The sequence below is a fragment of the Canis aureus genome, chromosome 1 (genome assembly GCF_053574225.1).
Source record: "Canis aureus isolate CA01 chromosome 1, VMU_Caureus_v.1.0, whole genome shotgun sequence".
Lineage (NCBI taxonomy): Eukaryota > Metazoa > Chordata > Mammalia > Carnivora > Canidae > Canis > Canis aureus.
The window spans coordinates 27,625,845-27,643,815 of record NC_135611.1 but is presented as its reverse complement, the minus strand read 5'-3'; the positions used below and the strand labels follow the sequence as shown (position 1 = coordinate 27,643,815).

At 37.5% G+C, this 17,971-nt stretch overlaps 1 protein-coding gene across 1 annotated transcript in view; it reads left to right on the top strand.

Annotated features, from left to right (window-relative positions):
• SGK1 (serum/glucocorticoid regulated kinase 1) overlaps window positions 1-17,971 on the top strand; it is a 109,724-nt gene that overhangs the window by 68,874 nt on the left and 22,879 nt on the right. The window contains exon 3 of the mRNA XM_077893845.1: window positions 7,407-7,482. Within this exon, the coding sequence (XP_077749971.1) occupies window positions 7,407-7,482 (76 nt within the window). The remainder of the gene's footprint in view (window positions 1-7,406; window positions 7,483-17,971) is intronic.

The window sequence follows — 17,971 nt, the reverse complement described above, 5'->3', positions numbered from 1 at the left end:
ACATTTCCATTTTAAATAAGGTGTCAGGAAGGGCTTCACTGTGAGGATGACATTCGAGCAAAGAGCTAGAAGAGGTGAGAATTATGCAAATATCTGAACAAAGAAAGTTCTAGTCTGAGTGCTCAGCAAGCACAACGCCTGGAAAGAAGTCTTTCTTTTTTTTTTTTTTTTTTTTTTTTTGATACTGCTATCCGTATATAGATAATTCAGTTAATAGAGCGAACTTTTTCTATCAAAAGATTCTATCTCTTCTAGCCTGCAATCTGTCATGATTCTCCTATTACCATGTTTGATTTTATGACCATGGCTAATAACTCCTGTCAATTATTGAGCCCTACAGGGAGCTACGCCTAAACCTACACCTAATCCTAACTTTAACTTTGCCAACTTTTCTAATAAGGAGACTAATCCAAATAATGTATTGAATTGAGCCTGAATCTATGCAGAGTTCTGAAGATTATTCTTCAAGGCTAAGAGAGATTATGTAACTTTTCCAGGGTCATACACATAGCCAAGTCTGGAGCTGCCATATTTTATTACACATCATTCTGACTCCAAAGCCCATGCTCTATACAGCGATATCTAGTTATTTCTACCAACTTTGATCTAAAATAAATGCAAGGAAGCTTCTCTTAACCACAGTGGAGGTATTGCAAACAACATAAATAACTTCTGGCTATCAGTGTGACCTTCTGTAAGTCACTTTACCTCTTTCAGAATTTGTTTTCCTATCCATTAAATAAAGAGGCTAAACTAAGTCATGTGTTAAATCCACTCTACCCACAAAATACTATTATTCTGTGATACATTAACTAACACTGGCCCCTTTACCATCTTTTAAATCCTACCAAACCAATGACGTAGTCAGTGAATATGCAGTGATTGCCTTTTCTGAGCCAGGCACAATCTACAAATACCATGCCCCCAAGTAATTTCCATTTAAGAATTTAATTATATGCTTTGGTATAGAATATATAAAGGTTTGACCTGGATTCCAGTCAAACCAACTCTCGGTGTCATCTTTGTTTTGTATTTTAACTTACAAATGAAAATGTGTGATTGCTGGTTCTGATGCTATTACTGAAAAATATGTATGAAGATGTGCTCCCTTAAAGTTTCTAAATGACCACGTATTGGGGTGCTTGGGTGGCTCAGTCAGTTGAGCACCTGACTCTTGATCTAAGCTCAGGTCATGATCTCAGGGTCATGGGATACAGCCTAGCATCAGGCTCTGTGCTCAGTGGGGAGTCTGCTTGAGATTCTCTCCCTCTCCCTCACCCCTCCTCCCTGCGCTCTCTCTCTCTCTAAATAATATATAAATCACTAAAAACTAAAAGTAAAAAATAAAATGACCACATATTGCCTGACTCCCTACTCATGTCATCATATTTATTGCCCCCATAAGTGTTTGTCTCAACTGCTGGCACTAGAAAATAGGGATGCATCTGTCTATTTCACTAGCATGGTTCCCATTTATTCTACTTAGCATTGTCCCTATTCTTCAATATGTTATCCACAAATACTCATTTGATGAAATGTATAATTGAATTAATTCCAAAATTGAGGATAAATCCAAATTCTAGAAACCAAAGTCAGTTCTCAACAGGCATCTTGAAATGTCAAGACTTGGACTCTATTCCTCAATAAGTCATTCACTGAAGCTACGTTACCTGTTAGTCCTCAGGATCCTCATCTATGAAGTAAAGAGGGAGGTGACAAAAGATCTCTTCCAGCTCCCCAAATCTCTGATCCTTTCAACTCTGCTAACATCTGATTTAATAGAGGTTTAACATGAACATCTTAATTTTATGTAGACCAGAGGTTGAAACTGGAATGTTTGCTGGGCTGGCAGGAAACATAAATAAGCAAAGTGGTTTGGATGGTAAATTGTCTTAAGCAATTCATAGTCACAAAGACCAAACCAAAAAATATAAAAAAAACAACAAGAATGCAAGTGAAAGAAAGCCTCCAAAAGAACATTTGTCTACTTACTTGGAATTACAATCTTTTCAGAGGCCAAGAATATTCTCTATGCTCCATGTAACATGGATGTAATTAATGTTAAGCAACTGAATGATGATAAATCATTAGTTCACTCAGAACTATAAGACCTACGATCTCTGAGGAGATTCTTTGATGAATCTCTTGACGAGACTCCTATTATCCTTGTGTACACTGTCAGGAGGTTGGTGATACCAGATATACAGACTGTGGGATGTTTGTTGTAGTGAAATAGTGTGGATGGATTCTCATCCTGCCATGAGCAAAATGGAGGATTAACCCAGAGTAGAGGCTGAAGAAACCCACCCACCCACAACTGTGCAAGCATCACCACTAAGCACCCAAGGATGATATGGTCGGGATAGGTCAGTGATGGAGCAGGTGCTGCCAGAAGGACTACAGGTGCAGTACACGAACCAGGGCCCATATGTCCTCCACAAGCCCACCACATTAAATTAGGCCCAGTGTGGTTCCTTAAGTTGCCAAGGACTGTGGACAGTCTTGACCACATTTGGCCATGCTTCCTGGTCCCCAGGTTCCAAAGCTCTGAAGTGTTTTGGACTCCTCCATCTTCCCTCATTTTCAGTCATCCATCAAATCGTATGAAATCATTGCAGCTGCCCTTCACAGCCATCCCTCTCTTTCTATTTTCACAGTGCCCTTGCTCATCATGCTCTCATCAATGTTTCTCTGATGGTACAGCAGCCTCCTCATCTCCTTAGCTTTGATCCTTTGTGACTCTGGTCTTTCATGCAAACTGCCAAGGCTCTTGAATTCCCTCAGAGTGAAAGATTCATTGACATTCAAAGCCTTTCACCATCTGGCTTCTACCAGTCTCCAATCATTTCTCCCATGAGCCTTCTATTCCCATGAGACTGTTCCACCAACAATTGCCTGACCAGGCCTTATTAAGTTCTGCTCCTAGGTTGCCTGGGTGGCCCAGCAGTTGAGCGTCTGCCTTTGGCTCAAGGCGTGATCCCAGGGTCCTGAGATTGCATCCTGCATCAGGCTTCCTACATGGAGCCTGCTTCTCCCTCTGCCTATGTCTCTGCCTCTCTCTGTGTGTCTCTCATGAATAAATAAATAGAATCTTTAAAAAAGAAAAAGTTCTGCTCCCACAACTTTGTTTGTATTGGCCCTCCCACTTTGGGTGCTTTTCTACCACCTGTCCACCAATTCAAATATTGCCAATATTCTCAAACCTGCTCTAGTTTCTCCCTTTTCCTTAAAGCCTTACTCGATAACTTTGCACACACTATTGCTTCCTTTTTTAAAAATTTTATTTATTTATTCATGAGAGACACAGAGAGAGAGGCAGAGACATAGGCAGAGGGAGAAGCAGGCTCCTCGCAGGGAGCCCAGTGTGGACTTGATCCCAGACCCCAAGATCACACCCTGAGCCAAAGGCAGATACTCAACTGCTGAGCCACCCAGGAGTCCCTGCTTCTTTTTTAAAACATGGACAAGATGTAATAGTTATATAACATTCCTCATCTTGGATTTAGAGGTACTTAATATGAGGTTCCATAGACATCTTTGTGGATGACTATATCCTACTTCCAAATCAGAAAGTAGGGTCCTAGTGATCAATGTGTTTCTGTTGCGCCCTTATAACAACCAGAAGAGCATCTTGGCCTTCAACAAAAGCTTAATAGATACTTGCAGATATAATAAAGCCATACAAGAGAAAAAAAAAATCAAGGAAGACTTTTCTTCCCCTGGATAAACAGAACTGAATTTAAGCTTAATATTTGGAGGATGGCTTTATATCCTATGATAGCATCTAGAGGACATTTTCAAAAGCCTCACTAAAGCAGTCTGAGAAGCAAAATCTTACTTCCCTAGATATAAAATGTTCTTGCTAACTTTTGAATATTGTGTAACCTGAGATGGGAGAGCATCAACTTCCCTGGTTAAGAAGAGATCAGCATTTTAAGAGTCCCTATTGTATTTTAGGAATAACTTATGAGTTTAACAGTATTCTATTAGTAGCATACTACCAAAGTCATAAAAAGTCATGTGCAAATTATAAATAAGTCAAAAGTAAATCAGGGACAAACCCATATGTTCTGGTTTATTTTTCCTGTATCATCACCACAGGTGATTTTAAATTATTAATATATGCATGTATATTTATTTATTGTGGGCCAATGTTCTTGAAATCAAGATAAGATAAAATGAAGGAAGGTGACCATAACTATTTCCTTTCCAGCAATCCTGCAAATATTACAATTTGTCATTAATTGAAGGCTTTTTATAGAATTATTATCTGGCTCATTTTTCATGTCAGTGGAGTCTCTAATGACTTATTCCCAGGTTTATTTCCCAGAGCTTGTCCAAAATTTCTGAACATCTGACATCTCTCTAAATGTGATATTCTTATGTACCTTACCTTCTTATATTAAACTACTTTTATCCTTGTTCAAATGCCCTTATCTTTCTAATGTTCTAATGTTATAGTAACTTATGAAAGTACTTCTAGATCTCAAAACTCTAAGGAATAAGCATTTAGCAATGACCTTCTAGAAGTAATCTTTCCTTCACCCTTGCACTCTAAAACTTTCAATTCTATTAGGCAAGGAGATTTACCCTCCTTTCCCTCAGGGACATGTTAGAAATAAATTGAAAGTACCACTTCTATTAGAAAAATATTTTTTAAGATAAACTCCCCCCCAAATCCTGTAAGGATTTAAATAAGTGAGACTAAATTCTGTTGACTTTGTTGAACTCACAATTTTAAAGGATCTCTTTTTAAATCATCAGTTCCAAAGCGCACTGTACACAAAATAGTGCAAGGGCTCATTCTGTTCTTCAGAATGTTTATGCTGTCATTTATTAAATAAATAAACCTTAATAGCCTTCATTAAACTTTAATAAATCTAAGTATTGTTGAAATTGTTGGTTGTGCTAATGGCATGTGGTTATGGAAAAAAAAAGTCATTGGTTAAAAACATTCTAAAGAAATTATAGATGAAGTGTCATGATGTCTGGTATTTGCTTCACAATAGTCCAGCCTAAAAAAGAAGGGAATGGATGAACTAAGATTGGTAAAATGGTAAAGTGTTGAAAACTGTTAAAAGCTGAGGATAGGTACATAAACACAAAAGGTTGACTTTTGTGTATGCCTGAAATTTTTACCTCAGTAAAGAGACTTAAAACCATTTCATGAGGAACAGAGGAAGGAGAGAGGCCTGCCAATCTAGAAATGGAAGGCTAAGGTGAGACAGAATGGCTCCTCTCAAATATTTGAGGAATTATTTTTCAAAGAGAGCAAATCTGTTCTATCAATTCAAGAGGGAACTAGAACTGGTGAGCAAAGCTTCAAGGATCCAGCCTGTAATTCAACTAACAATTAGGGCAGTATTTTAGTGGAATATGTTATTCCTTTGAAGGCATTCATACTGAGGCCACTTAGTGAAGTTTGAGAGATTTTTGAATTGCTGCTCAAAATGTCAGCCAGGGAATGGTGCCAGTCCATACATTCTTTTTTTTTTTTCCTTGATATTTATATTTTCATGATTTTTTTACCACAATTTTACTTCCAAAATCATGTTTCCCATCAATTAAAAACACTTCACATTACCAGAAAATTCCATTAATAAAATGTAGACTATTTGCATTTTTATTTATCAAATAGTTTATGTGCCCATCTGTTATATTAACAGGTGGAGGAAGGTGACTGATCCCTAGATTTTTTGTGTGTAGTAAGAATGATGACCATGAGATCTTCTCTACTAACAGATATTTTCCGTGTACATTACAGTTATATTAACTGTGGACACAACATTGTTCAGCAGATCTCTAGAAATTAATCACCTTGCGTAACTGAAACTTTATATCCACTTCCTCTGCTTCCTACTTCCCCAGCCCCTGGTAACCACCATTCTACTCTCTGATTTTATGTGTTCGACTACTTCAGATAAGTAGTATCATGCATATTTGTCCCTTTGTGTTTGGCTTATTTCCCTTAGCATAAAGTCCTCAAGGTTTATCCATGTTGTTGCAGATGATAGGATTTCCTTCTTTCTTTAGGGCAAAATAATACTTCATTGTCTGAAAAAAAAAAAAATACTTCATTGTCTGTATATATCACATTTTCTTGATCCATTCAACTGTCTAGAGACATTTAGATTGTTTCTATGTCTTGGCTGTTGTGAATGATGCTGCAATGAATATAAGGGAGGAAATAACTCTCTGAGACCCTGATTTCTACACGTTCTTTGATAGTAGTTCACAAGCGAAGGAGCTTGTGCCAGATTGTAAATTGATGCACTGCTTCTTCCATCAGTAAAGACCTGCTATGGAAAGAAGAGGTCAGCAGAACTAAACAAGGCATTACGTGACATTCTTGAGTATTTTGATTGTTGCTGCAATGGAAGGAATTTATCCATTAAATAGTCATAGAGACTTTCACAGTAATCAAATTATAGATACAAAATATCCATAAATGGAATGTCCTTAACACTAAGATTTATATTTCCCCAATTTAAAATATAGTTGAAAGCCAAACATCACATTAGTATAAAGTTACACCCCCAAAAAGGGTTATTGCTGTTCCCTGGAAATTATTGTGAAGAATCTATTATTTGGATACGCGCTAGGCAGAGCCATTAGGTTAGATGCATAATATACATATTACATATGTGCACATGCTACTATTTTTAAAATATAGATTGTTTTAATTATAAAATAAGAATTCATTTGGTTTTTTTGTTTTATTTAATTCTCATTAGTTAACATATAGTGTGGTATTAGTTTCAGAAGAATTCATTTTAAAGTGCTACTGCATTATTTTTTTTAAAGATTTATTTATTTATCTATTCATGAAAGACACAGAGAGGGAGAGGCAGAGACACAGGCAGAGGGAGAAGCAGGCTCCCTGTGGGGAGCCCGATGGGGGACTCGATCCCGGGATCCCAGGATCAGAACCTGAGCCAAAGGCAGACACTCAAACACTGAGCCACCCAGGCATCCCTAGTGCTACTGAATTAAAAATTGCTCTCCTTTATCATGTGTTTTCCCAAGTATATATACTAAAGGTACCATTTCTGTTATGTACGAGTCCAAAACACATTTCATGTGATAAGGGTCCTTACATTAATATGTTGCTAGTGCTACGAGACCTCTGTGAAGAGCTGTACAGTTTGCACACTGCAAAAAGCACAGGGTAAGGGAGGTAATGGAAGCTGAGCTCCAGCAGCCATGTGCTTATCCAGCCACAAGCTCTGGCAGTGAAACTGCATCAGGTCAAGGGTCACCAATGATCCCAATTTGCCCAAGACTGAAGGGATGTGCTGCATGTGCGAGCTTCAGCCTTGGAATTTTGCCTATAGGACTGTAGGTTGGAAACAGCTGAAACAGTGAATCTATTTTCACATCACTTGTTTTCTCCTTATGTTTTCAAGGCAAAAGAGCCATGTAATCATGCCAGCATCCTGACCAAGCCTGACCCAAGAACCTTCTGGACTAATGATGATTCAGGTATTATTGGAAAAATACACTGTGGCCCTGTGATGTCCAGGAAGCATTATGTAGTAAAGCTCCACACAAAGGCAAGGTTGGGGGGGGGAGGAATTGTGTTTTGTTTCTTTGTTTGTCTATGCCTAGTCCAACCAACACTTGACTATATACTTCACAATCAATTTTATATATGTATTTATATGTTATATATATATAATGCAAGTCCTTTTATTTTATCTTATTTTTTAGTATCTAAACCTCATATACGATCAGGTGTAGCTTTATGGAGTGTGAAATATCTTCAAGCATTGGGGGCAACAGAGGAATGAGTCTATTTCCTGGGGAGGAGGACAGAGGATAAGGTGGGCAAATACACTGGCCCCAGTTTGTCTTCCAGAGGAAGTGGATTTAAAAACCCAAGGTGAGGGGATCCCTGGGTGGCGCAGTGGTTTAGCGCTTGCCTTTGGCCCAGGGCGCGATCCTGGAGACCCAGGATCGAATCCCACGTCAGGCTCCCGGTGCATGGAGCCTGCTTCTCCCTCTGCCTATGTCTCTGCCTCTCTCTCTCTCTCTCTCTGTGTGTGTGACTATCATAAATTAAAAAATAAAAAAAAAAAACTAAGGTGAGTCATACTTGAGAATGCTTAGTGGAGGGCAGGCATGATTTCTATCCAGGAGTATGAATCTAGTCAGAATCAGAGGAATCTCACTTTCTGAGATCATAGAGAATATGCTTCAGGTTGTGTAATTAAAAATTACCCTCAGACAAACAGTATGGTGTGGACATCCACAGATTTTTTTCCTTTTTTTTTTTCATTGTTGAAACGTGAAACCTAATTACATGAGGTAAAGACCCACTAGAAATAAAAAGAGAAGGTTAAGCCAAAGTAGCTAAAATACCTAAGAGAGTGTTATTAGAGCTTTCACCTTTTCTAATTAAGTAGGATGTAATTCAGTAGATTCTTTTTTTTTTTTAAGATTTTTATTATTTATTTGCTAATGAGAGACACAGAGAAAGGGAGAAGAGCAGAGACACAGGCAGAGGGAGAAGCAGGCTCCATGCAGGGAGCCCAACGCGGGCTTCAATCCCAGGTCTCCAGGATCAGGCCCTGGGCCAAAGGTGGCACTAAACCACTGAGCCACCCGAGCTGCCCAGATCTAATTCAGTAGAAAGCAGTAGTAGAGTAGTAGAGATGATACCTCATATTTGGATGAGGCCTCACAGCTTTATGGAGTGTGTTCACCAGAATCTAATTTAGTGTTTGTGGCAACCCTGTGAAACAGGAGGGGCAACCTATTCTCACCATCCCTGTTTAAGAGATAAAATCAGACCCTGAAAGAGGTTAGCTGACAGACCCAAAGCTTATGACCAGAAAATACCAGAGCTGGGAGTAGGTCGGAAAGCCTGCTCGCCCAGTTCTAGAACATGCTTCCTTAGAAGAAGCTATTGGATCTTGTAAGAACCAATGTGGGCTAAGTCCCCGATTTCATCTTTCTTCTATAAACGAGAGTCAGAGACTATGCCCATTGGCAGAAGCAGGGGGGCTGAGGAGAGGAGTACAAAACCCTCTCATGCCTTTTTTTTCAAAGGCCAGGCTGATAGTCTAAACTTTCTATCAATTTCCTCTGTCAAAAAAAGTATTCTCTCTTGTTTTCTGCTTTTTGAACAGAGATGAAAAACATGGAAGTAAATTGGTCTATTTATGCTATCCTTTTGGTCCATTAGTAGTACAACCACAAACTAAAACAAGCCATCCACTGGCTAATAGCACTATTAAGACTCACAGCACATTTGTTGTGAAGAAGCCGCGTCGAACAAAACATCACAATTGAAAAATAAAAATGGTTCCTAAAATTCTGTAGAGAGACTGGAATGGGAAGGGAATCTATGCAGGACAGGCCCAGAAAATAGTGTTCAGGCACTTTCTGGAGCTAGAAAAATTATGTTACAAGAAAAATGAAAGCAGAGGTACCTGGGTGGCTCAATTAAGTGTTTGCCTTCAGCTCAGGTCATGATCTCAGGGTCCTGGGATCAAGCCCCATGTGGGCTCAGTGGGGAGCCTGCTTCTCCCTCTGCCTGCTGCTCCCCATGCTTGTGCTCTCCCTCTCTCTCTCTCCTCTCAAATAAATAAATAAAATCTTAAAAAAAAAAAAACTACTGTAGAACATGTAGACAAATAATAGAAATACTTCAGGTCTACTCATTTAAAAAACTTTTTTAAAAATTACTTTTGTGTCATCGATGAGATTACAAAGATACAATGTTCCCTCTGCAGTGGCTCATCTAGCAAAGAGCTTCCACAGTAACCAAGTCTTAGACTAGGGTCTATGTCTATGATTTTGGGAGGGAAGGAGAGAGAGGCTCATTGTTCAGTCAATTCCTGAGACACAGGAAAATCCCTATCTGTGCTGGTGGAATTATCTTTGGCTTCTTTTAATTGTTTCATATATTTCAAAGGTCTGATATTAAGCACATACATTTTTATAAGTTATAATTTTCTAATGAATTGATCATGTTTCACTTTATCTCTCATGAAGGCTTTGCTTCAAGTTTGTTTTTTTCTGATATTAATACAGCCACACCACCCTTCTCATGCCTAGTCTTCTATATCTTTTCTATCCATTTGCTTTCAACTTATCTGTCTTACACATAAAATGCTTCTCATACAGATCTCTTATAGTTAGGTTTTCCTTTTAAATCCTACTGGAAAATCTTTGGGTTTTTTTTTTTTTGGAATGTTTATATCTATACCTATGTATAGATATATAATGGAATATTATTCAGTCATAAAAAAGAATGTGCATACCGCATCTCTTCTATTCATCCATCTATGGATGGACACTTAGATTGCTTCCATATCTTGGTTATCCTAAATAAGGCTGCATATATCTCTTCAAATTAGTGTTTTTGTTTTCTTTGGTTAAATAGCCAGTAGTAGAATTACTGAATCAAATGGTATTTCTATTTTTAATTTTTTGAGGAACCTTCATACTGTTCTCCACAGTGGCTGTACCAGTTTGCATTCCCACTAACAGTGAAAGGGAGTTCCTTTTTCTCTACATCCTCACCAACACTTGTTATTTCTTGTGTTTTATATTTTAGCCACTCTGATAGGTGTAAGGTGATTGTGGTTTTGATTTGCATTTTCACATGATGATTAGTGACACTGAACATCTTTTCAAGTGTCTGTTGGCCATCTGTATGTCTTCTTTGGAAAAATGTCTATTGAGGTTCTCCACCCATTTTTAAATCAGATTATTTGGGTTTTTTTGGTGTTGAGTCATGGTAAGTCTTCTATATATCTTGGATATTAACCTTTTATCAGATATGTCATTTGCAAATATCTTCTCCCATTTATTAAGTCGCCTTTTTGTTTTGTTGATGGTGTCCTATGCTGGGCAAAAGGTTTTTTATTTTGGTGTAGTCCTAGTAGTTGATTTTCTTTTGTTCCCCTTGCCTCAGGAGTCATAGCTAGAAAATGTTGCTAAGACTAATGTCCAAGAAATTCTGCCTATGTTTTCTTTACGGAGTTTTATAGCTTCAGGTCTCACATTTATCTTTGATTCATTTTATTTTTATTTTTTTGTATGTAGTGTGTATAGTGATCTAGTTTTATTCTTTTGCATGTAGTGGTCCATTTTTCCCAACACCATTTGTTGAATAGACTGTCTTCCCCCATTGTCTATTCCTGCATCCTTTTTGTAGGTTAATTGACCATATAAATGTGATTTTATTTCTGGGTTGTCTGTTCTGTTCTTTTGATCTATATGTCTATTTTTGTGCCAGTACCACACTATTTAGATTGCTATAGCTTTATAGTATATCTTGAAATCTGGGATTGTAATACATCCATCTCCTTTATTATTGTTTTTATTTTATTTCCAGTTAGTTAATATACAGTGTGTTATATTAGTTTCAGATGTACAATGTAGTGATTCAACACTTCCACACACCACCCAGTGCTCAGCACAGCAAGGACACTTAATCCCCATCACCTATTTAACCCATTTTCCCATTACTCCCCCCTCAGGTAACCATTATTTTGTTCTCCTATAATTAAGAGTATATTTCTTGATTTGTCTCTTTTTTTTTTCCTTTGTTCATTTGTTTTGTTGGCTAAATTCCACATATGATGAAATCATATGCTATTGTGTCTTCCTCTGACTGACTTATTTCTCTTAGCATTATACTCTCTACCTCCATCTGTGTTACTGCAAATGATAAGATTTCATTTTTTATGGTTGAATAATATTCCATTTTATATAGATATATATATAGATACAGATTTATCCTATTTTCTGTATCCATCTATTGATGGTCACATGGGCTGCTTCCATAGTTTGGCTATTATAGGTAATGCTACTATAAACATCACAGTGCATAGTGATATCTTTACCTTTGATATTTATTCTCAAAATTGCTTTGGCTATTCAAGTCATTTGTGATTGCATATATACATTTTAGGATTATTAGTCCTAGTTCTGTGAAAAATATTGTTTATATTTTGATAGGGACTGCATTGAATCTATAGATTGTTTGGTGTAGTATGGACATTTTGACAATATTAATTCTTCTAATCCATAAGCACAAAATATCTGAATACAATATGTCATCTTTCACTGGCTGCTTTAATTTTTTTAATCTTTGGTTTTTGTTACTTTGACTATGATATGTCTTAACTAGAATCTGTGTTCTTTAAGATGTACACCCCTCAGGCTTAGGAATTTAAAGGTCTTTCTAGTATATTAGTAGTTTTCTTAGAATTTGAATCTGAGGAATGAAATTATTTCTGCTGTGGTTTCTACACTGCTGTGTGTCCTTTGTTCTTCAGCATATTAGCACTCCAGCTACAACTTTTCCTAAATGTCTTCAATTCTGTTAAATGTAAACACAAGCTAAAGCAACTTTAGAGCCATCCTTCTGCAACATGCAAACACTTGAGCCTGTAAGTGGATTCTTTACAAAGGCAATATTCTAGTCACAGTATGAATTTGATTATGTGAACATTTACCAACTCCTGAAATAATTGTGATAAAATTACTCCATCATTTCCTACAGCAGATATATTTCAGTGAATGGCACATTTCCATTCAAAGCCAACCATCATAAGAGTATTTTACTTATTTAACCTAACATATAGGGGATCCCTGGGTGGCGCAGCGGTTTGGCGCCTGCCTTTGGCCCAGGGCGCGATCCTGGAGACCCGGGATCGAATCCCACGTCAGGCTCCCGGTGCATGGAGCCTGCTTCTCCCTCTGCCTGTGTCTCTGCCTCTCTCTCTGTGACTATCATAAATAAATAAATAAATAAAAATTAAAAAAAAAAAAAAAATTTAACCTAACATATAGTCTCTTGATATATAATTTTTAAGTAGAGTTAAATAGTAGGGGTAATTAGTCCACACCGATAGAAAGAGATGCTAAATTTTAAAATTATATTATTTCAAAATAAAGACTAACTGAGGATGAGCACACCCTGAATCTGGTGAGATTGTCTAGATACTCATACTCACTGTCTGAGGGAGTGAGAGAACTGGCTTGCTCAGTTGCCATGTGTAGATATGGTAGTTAGAGAAACAAAAGTAATTTTTAAAAGTTTAAAAAAAAACATAATATAGAAGTAACATTTCATCATAGGGAAGAAATGGAAAATACAGAAAGGAAGAAAATTAATCACCCATAATCCTACCACCCACACTTGTTTTCATTGGACTGGACTCTCGCACATTCCCAGCATTTGTTCTGACACTGAGCAAACAGGCTACACAAGTTTAGGTTCTTTCCTATTTTCTTTATTTTTAGGCTTTGAAACCTGAGTTGCTTGTTTTTTCACACGTTTGCTTTTCAATTGCTGGTCCTATAGTGGCCTGTAACAGTCTCTTAAATTTGAATCTCAAGGTAGGTTGAGTTTCTCCACACTTTCAAAATGTGCATTTTTTCTAGTACTCCTCATACTGTCTACACAGATAATGCTCTTTGCTTAGAGGAAGTCAGATAATGAAGTGGTTAAACAATAAGGTTTCTTTTGCAAATGGTATGATTTTAACTGCGTGCTTGATTTGCCAGGTAGGAGAATATTACCCTCTGTTGTTCTCTCTGGGCTTTGATTTAAAGCCACCTTTTAATGAGGAAATATAATTCTACCGTTGGGATTTTCAGAATGTCTATATTTCTTTCAAGCAAAAGTTAAAGAGCAAGAATCATTGTTGTGCAATTTTTTTTCCAGAGGGAAAAAGAAATGAATTTTCTCTTATGTTTTTCAGGATTATGCATTGTTTCTTTATATTTTCTAATGAGTCATCACATTTTAAAATTCAACCCAAATTTCTGGGGATGTGGAAATCACTATAAAGTGGTATATTCATATTTATTCAAGAGTAGTAATAGCTTATGTGCCAAATGTAGAAACAAAATGATTCATAGTTTAAAAACATATGGACTACAGAAATATTTCAGAGAATATATAAAATTAGATCATTGAATTAATATAAGGAGAGGGAGGACTTCATTATATAGGTTTAAAAAGCAAAGAAACATGATTTCTAGATTTTTTTTCTTAAAAAGCAAGTACTCTCATATTTATATCTAGAAAACAGTTGCTTCTTCCCTCAAAGTATGGCAGTATCTAACAAAAAAGAAAAACATGAAACAAATTAAATTAGATCTGCTTACACAGAAACTTTCCATCTGATACATGCTGGCCAGTGTAGACTTTGCCTCTTGCTATTAAAGATAAAACCATTGATTAAAAATCTATGGACATGTAAAAATCTTTTAAGTGGACTGACCTCATTTACTCAGGTTCTAACTACAGAAAGGGAGCCATCTCATTAGTAAGGTCATCTCACCCAGAGTGAGGAATCCCAGAGTTCACCAATGCCACCAATGGCAGCAGCTTTGCAAGGAACAGGGATACAATCATAAAGACTCTGCACTTGATGCATTTCTGAATGACCCTATTTCTCCAACTCAATCTTTTCAAAATCAAACTTGGTATTAGTTTCCACCATCATAGATCAAGTAGCCATAATCACCCTTGGTTTCCTGAACCACATCTCTCAGTCATCTGGACTTAACTCACTCACATTAGAGTTGACCAGCAAGCCATTTGGCCAGGCTCACCAGTGAGCATGTGTGAAGCAACAGGAAATGGCTCAGCAGTTCACCTTCCTCTGTGGTTAGGCTGTGAACTCCTGAGAAGGGCCAGCTGAGTTGGCCACCAACCTCATTGCTTATTATCCGTGGGACTTGGACAAATGGTTTCACTCTTCTACACTTCCCTTTTATACACCTGCAAAAAAATGTAATATTTATAATAGGTCATAGAGTTTTGTGAAAGTCAAAGGAAACAATGCAGGTAAAGGTACTCGGAAGTATATCCAGTATATAGCTTGGGCTCAATTTATGTTAGCTCTTCTAACTTGTAGATAGAATTATGTCACATATATAAATCTGAACACAGATACCCCTGCTCTATTTAGGGATTACAAACCATGGGTTGAAAGAATGCATTTTATTTTGTCATTGATGTTACTATCTCCTGCTTTACTGGACCTATAGCTCCCTGAACCACAAAGCTCATTATTCACTGTCAACTGTTATCTGGTTCCCCAGACACAAGACTGATAAGTTTCCTGAAAATAGACATATGGCTGGACATAAAACCCTGAAGCTGGAAAGAGCCTTAGACATGACCTAGTCATTTAGATAAAATATCACCTTCTTCAGCAAAGATCTGTAAAGCAACTGAAGTCATTTTTACATGACTTTAACCTTTTACAGTGGTATAGAGGATTCCAAGTTCAAGGATGAATTCTTTATCCCAGTGAGTAGCAAAATATCATCTCAAAACTCCTCCATTTAAAGACAGTAGCATTTAAGTTATGTTTGATGGCAAAAGTTTGTCAAATTCAATCCCCCCCGATTATCCTGCTGCCAAATGTGTGCATATGTGACTGCAGACTCAGTTCAGCTCAGCACAGGGAAGCCCCCTTCCCTCTCCCTCAGACCATGGAAATTAAGAGTTTAGCTTTCTAAAGCTTTACGTTGGAGCAAAATCTGTTTCCACCTTTGTTGAACTCACAGTTGTTTCTTCCTCTGTGTGATGACCAAAATTACTTGCTATTGCTGCTGTTTTACACAAGGCTGAACTGAGTTTCACAATGGCTGATTTTTCTGATTCCCCAGAACTCTTTCTAAATGTTTTCACACAGTATTTCTTGGTGCCCTTTTATTCAGATCATTCATGTCAAAGATCTTTGATTTTCATAGTATTAAAGGGCATTTCATTATAGCTAAAATGGTACCAGAAAATTTTCTCCCTTAGCAAATGCAAGGAAAGTAGATTAAATTCAACTTCACAGTTTTGGAAAAGTTCGTTTTCTCACATTTAAAAAAATATTTTATTTAAATTCAATTTGCCAACATCTAGTATAACACCCAATGCTCATCCCATCAAATGCCCTTCTCAGTGCCCGTCACCCAGTTACCCCAAGCCCCCGCTCACCTCCCCTTCCACAACCCTTTGTTTGTTTCCCAGAGTTAGGAGTCTCTCATGGTTTGTCTCCCTCTCTAATTTTCCCTCTTAGTTCACCTCCTTTCCTTTAAAGTCCTTTTCACTATCTTTTATATTCCACGTATTTTTCTCACATTTTTTTAAAGATTTTATTTATTTATTCATGAGAGACACAGAGAGAGGCAGACACACAGGCAGAGGGAGAAGCAGGCTCCATGCAAGGAGCTGGACATGGGACTCGATCCCAGGTCTCCAGGATCACGCCCTGGGCTGAAGGCTGCTCTAAACCGCTGAGCCACCTGGGCTGCACTTTTTCTCACATTTTAATGGGCATTTTGTTTTACTAGTTTGCATCAGACTAATCAGATGTGTCAGACTAATCAGACATATTTTTAAAATGTAGTGGATTTTGTTTGCCGCTGATCTGAAAATTTCCTAATGTATTTTATTATTTTAAACATGCTGAAATATTCTGCCCCTGACAGCTCTCTTTTTGCCCAAGAAGAGTGCCCCATAACACATGATGCATAATGCATGAGATAATAATATTTCGGGAGGTCATATGTCATCATAGGAAAAAACAATGAAAAAAGGGCTTGGGAGTGTTGTCTTAATAACAGAAGAATTTTATTTAGTCAAATATAAACATAGTTTTGAAAATTTGAAGAAAGATACTTCTCAATTTTAAAATTATACATCATAAAAAGAATAGGTCAATGACTAATAATGAAAACAGGCTTTCACAAGGATGAAATGGCCCACAAAAATGGGCAGGTGTGGGACAGAGAAGAAAATATTGGGAATGGAGGGGTGAGATGCACTGGGGGGAGGAGGACCATGGGGATATGGAGAAGTATAATCTGGGATGCTCAAAATGAACACGGAATTGGAATTTAGGGCAGGGAGCCTCCAGACAGCTCATTTGTAAAATGGAGAGGAAATAGAAGGAAATCTACCCTAAGAGTCTTTCTTACTCATAAACTCTTTATCGACAAAGATGCAAATTGATAGCAAAAAAAGAAAATGCAAACAGATATAGAAAAAAAAGATTAGCTCTGTGTGGGTTGGGGCCTTTGGCATAGATTTCATTGAGCAGCGTAGCTCCGGGGCCCATCTTTCCCTCAGAAATATGTGGCACTGGGTGTTGTATGTAAGTGATGAATCACTGAATTCTGCTCCTGAAACCAATATTGCACTCTATATTACCTGACTAAAATTTAAATTAAAAAAAAAAAAAGGAAAGAAATACGTTGCAATCAGTTCTTCCACTGACTAAAATTTTGGCTCTTAGAGGAAAATTTTATATTAGTAGTTCAGCTGCACTGTTCTTGTAGGTATTACATTATGTAAAACACTTAAGTTTTTAAATTGTGCTTCACCTCATACCTCACCTCATCTGATCTTTCCAATTGCCCTGTGGAATTAACCTACTGGGTGATAACCCAGAGGATATTTGAAGAAGTTAAGTGTTTTGCCCAGAGCTAAATATTGAGTCATAAATACTAAAATACAGAATTGAAATCAGATCTGGAAACTCCACCAGGTCTTCGGCTACAACTTCACAAAGGTAAGAGGGATGTTTTGTGATGAGAGTCACTTGAATGTGGACACAAATGTCCACATTCAAGTCAAGGAAAGGGAAAGGACAGAAAGTCAAGAATGAGATTCAAACTAAGATGTGGCCTGGTCATGGGGCAGGGCGAGCTGGGGAAAGGGGGAAATTAAGGTAAATGCAGGGTTTGTTTTACAGGAGGGAGATAGAATGTATCATTTCTTGCCCAGTGCTCTACTGGGTTCTGTAGGGAGAGGGGCAACAGTTTTCCCCTTGAAAGTTCAGGTAGATAAACTGGACAGATACAGGTAGGCTATGAACAGAATAAGGTAAATCCAAGTTAAAATAATTACAGCTGCCTACAGATATGTGAAGGACTGTCATTTGGAACAGATAGAGACCCACATTATTTCTCTAGTTTAAAGCAGAGCTTTTGGTGTCAG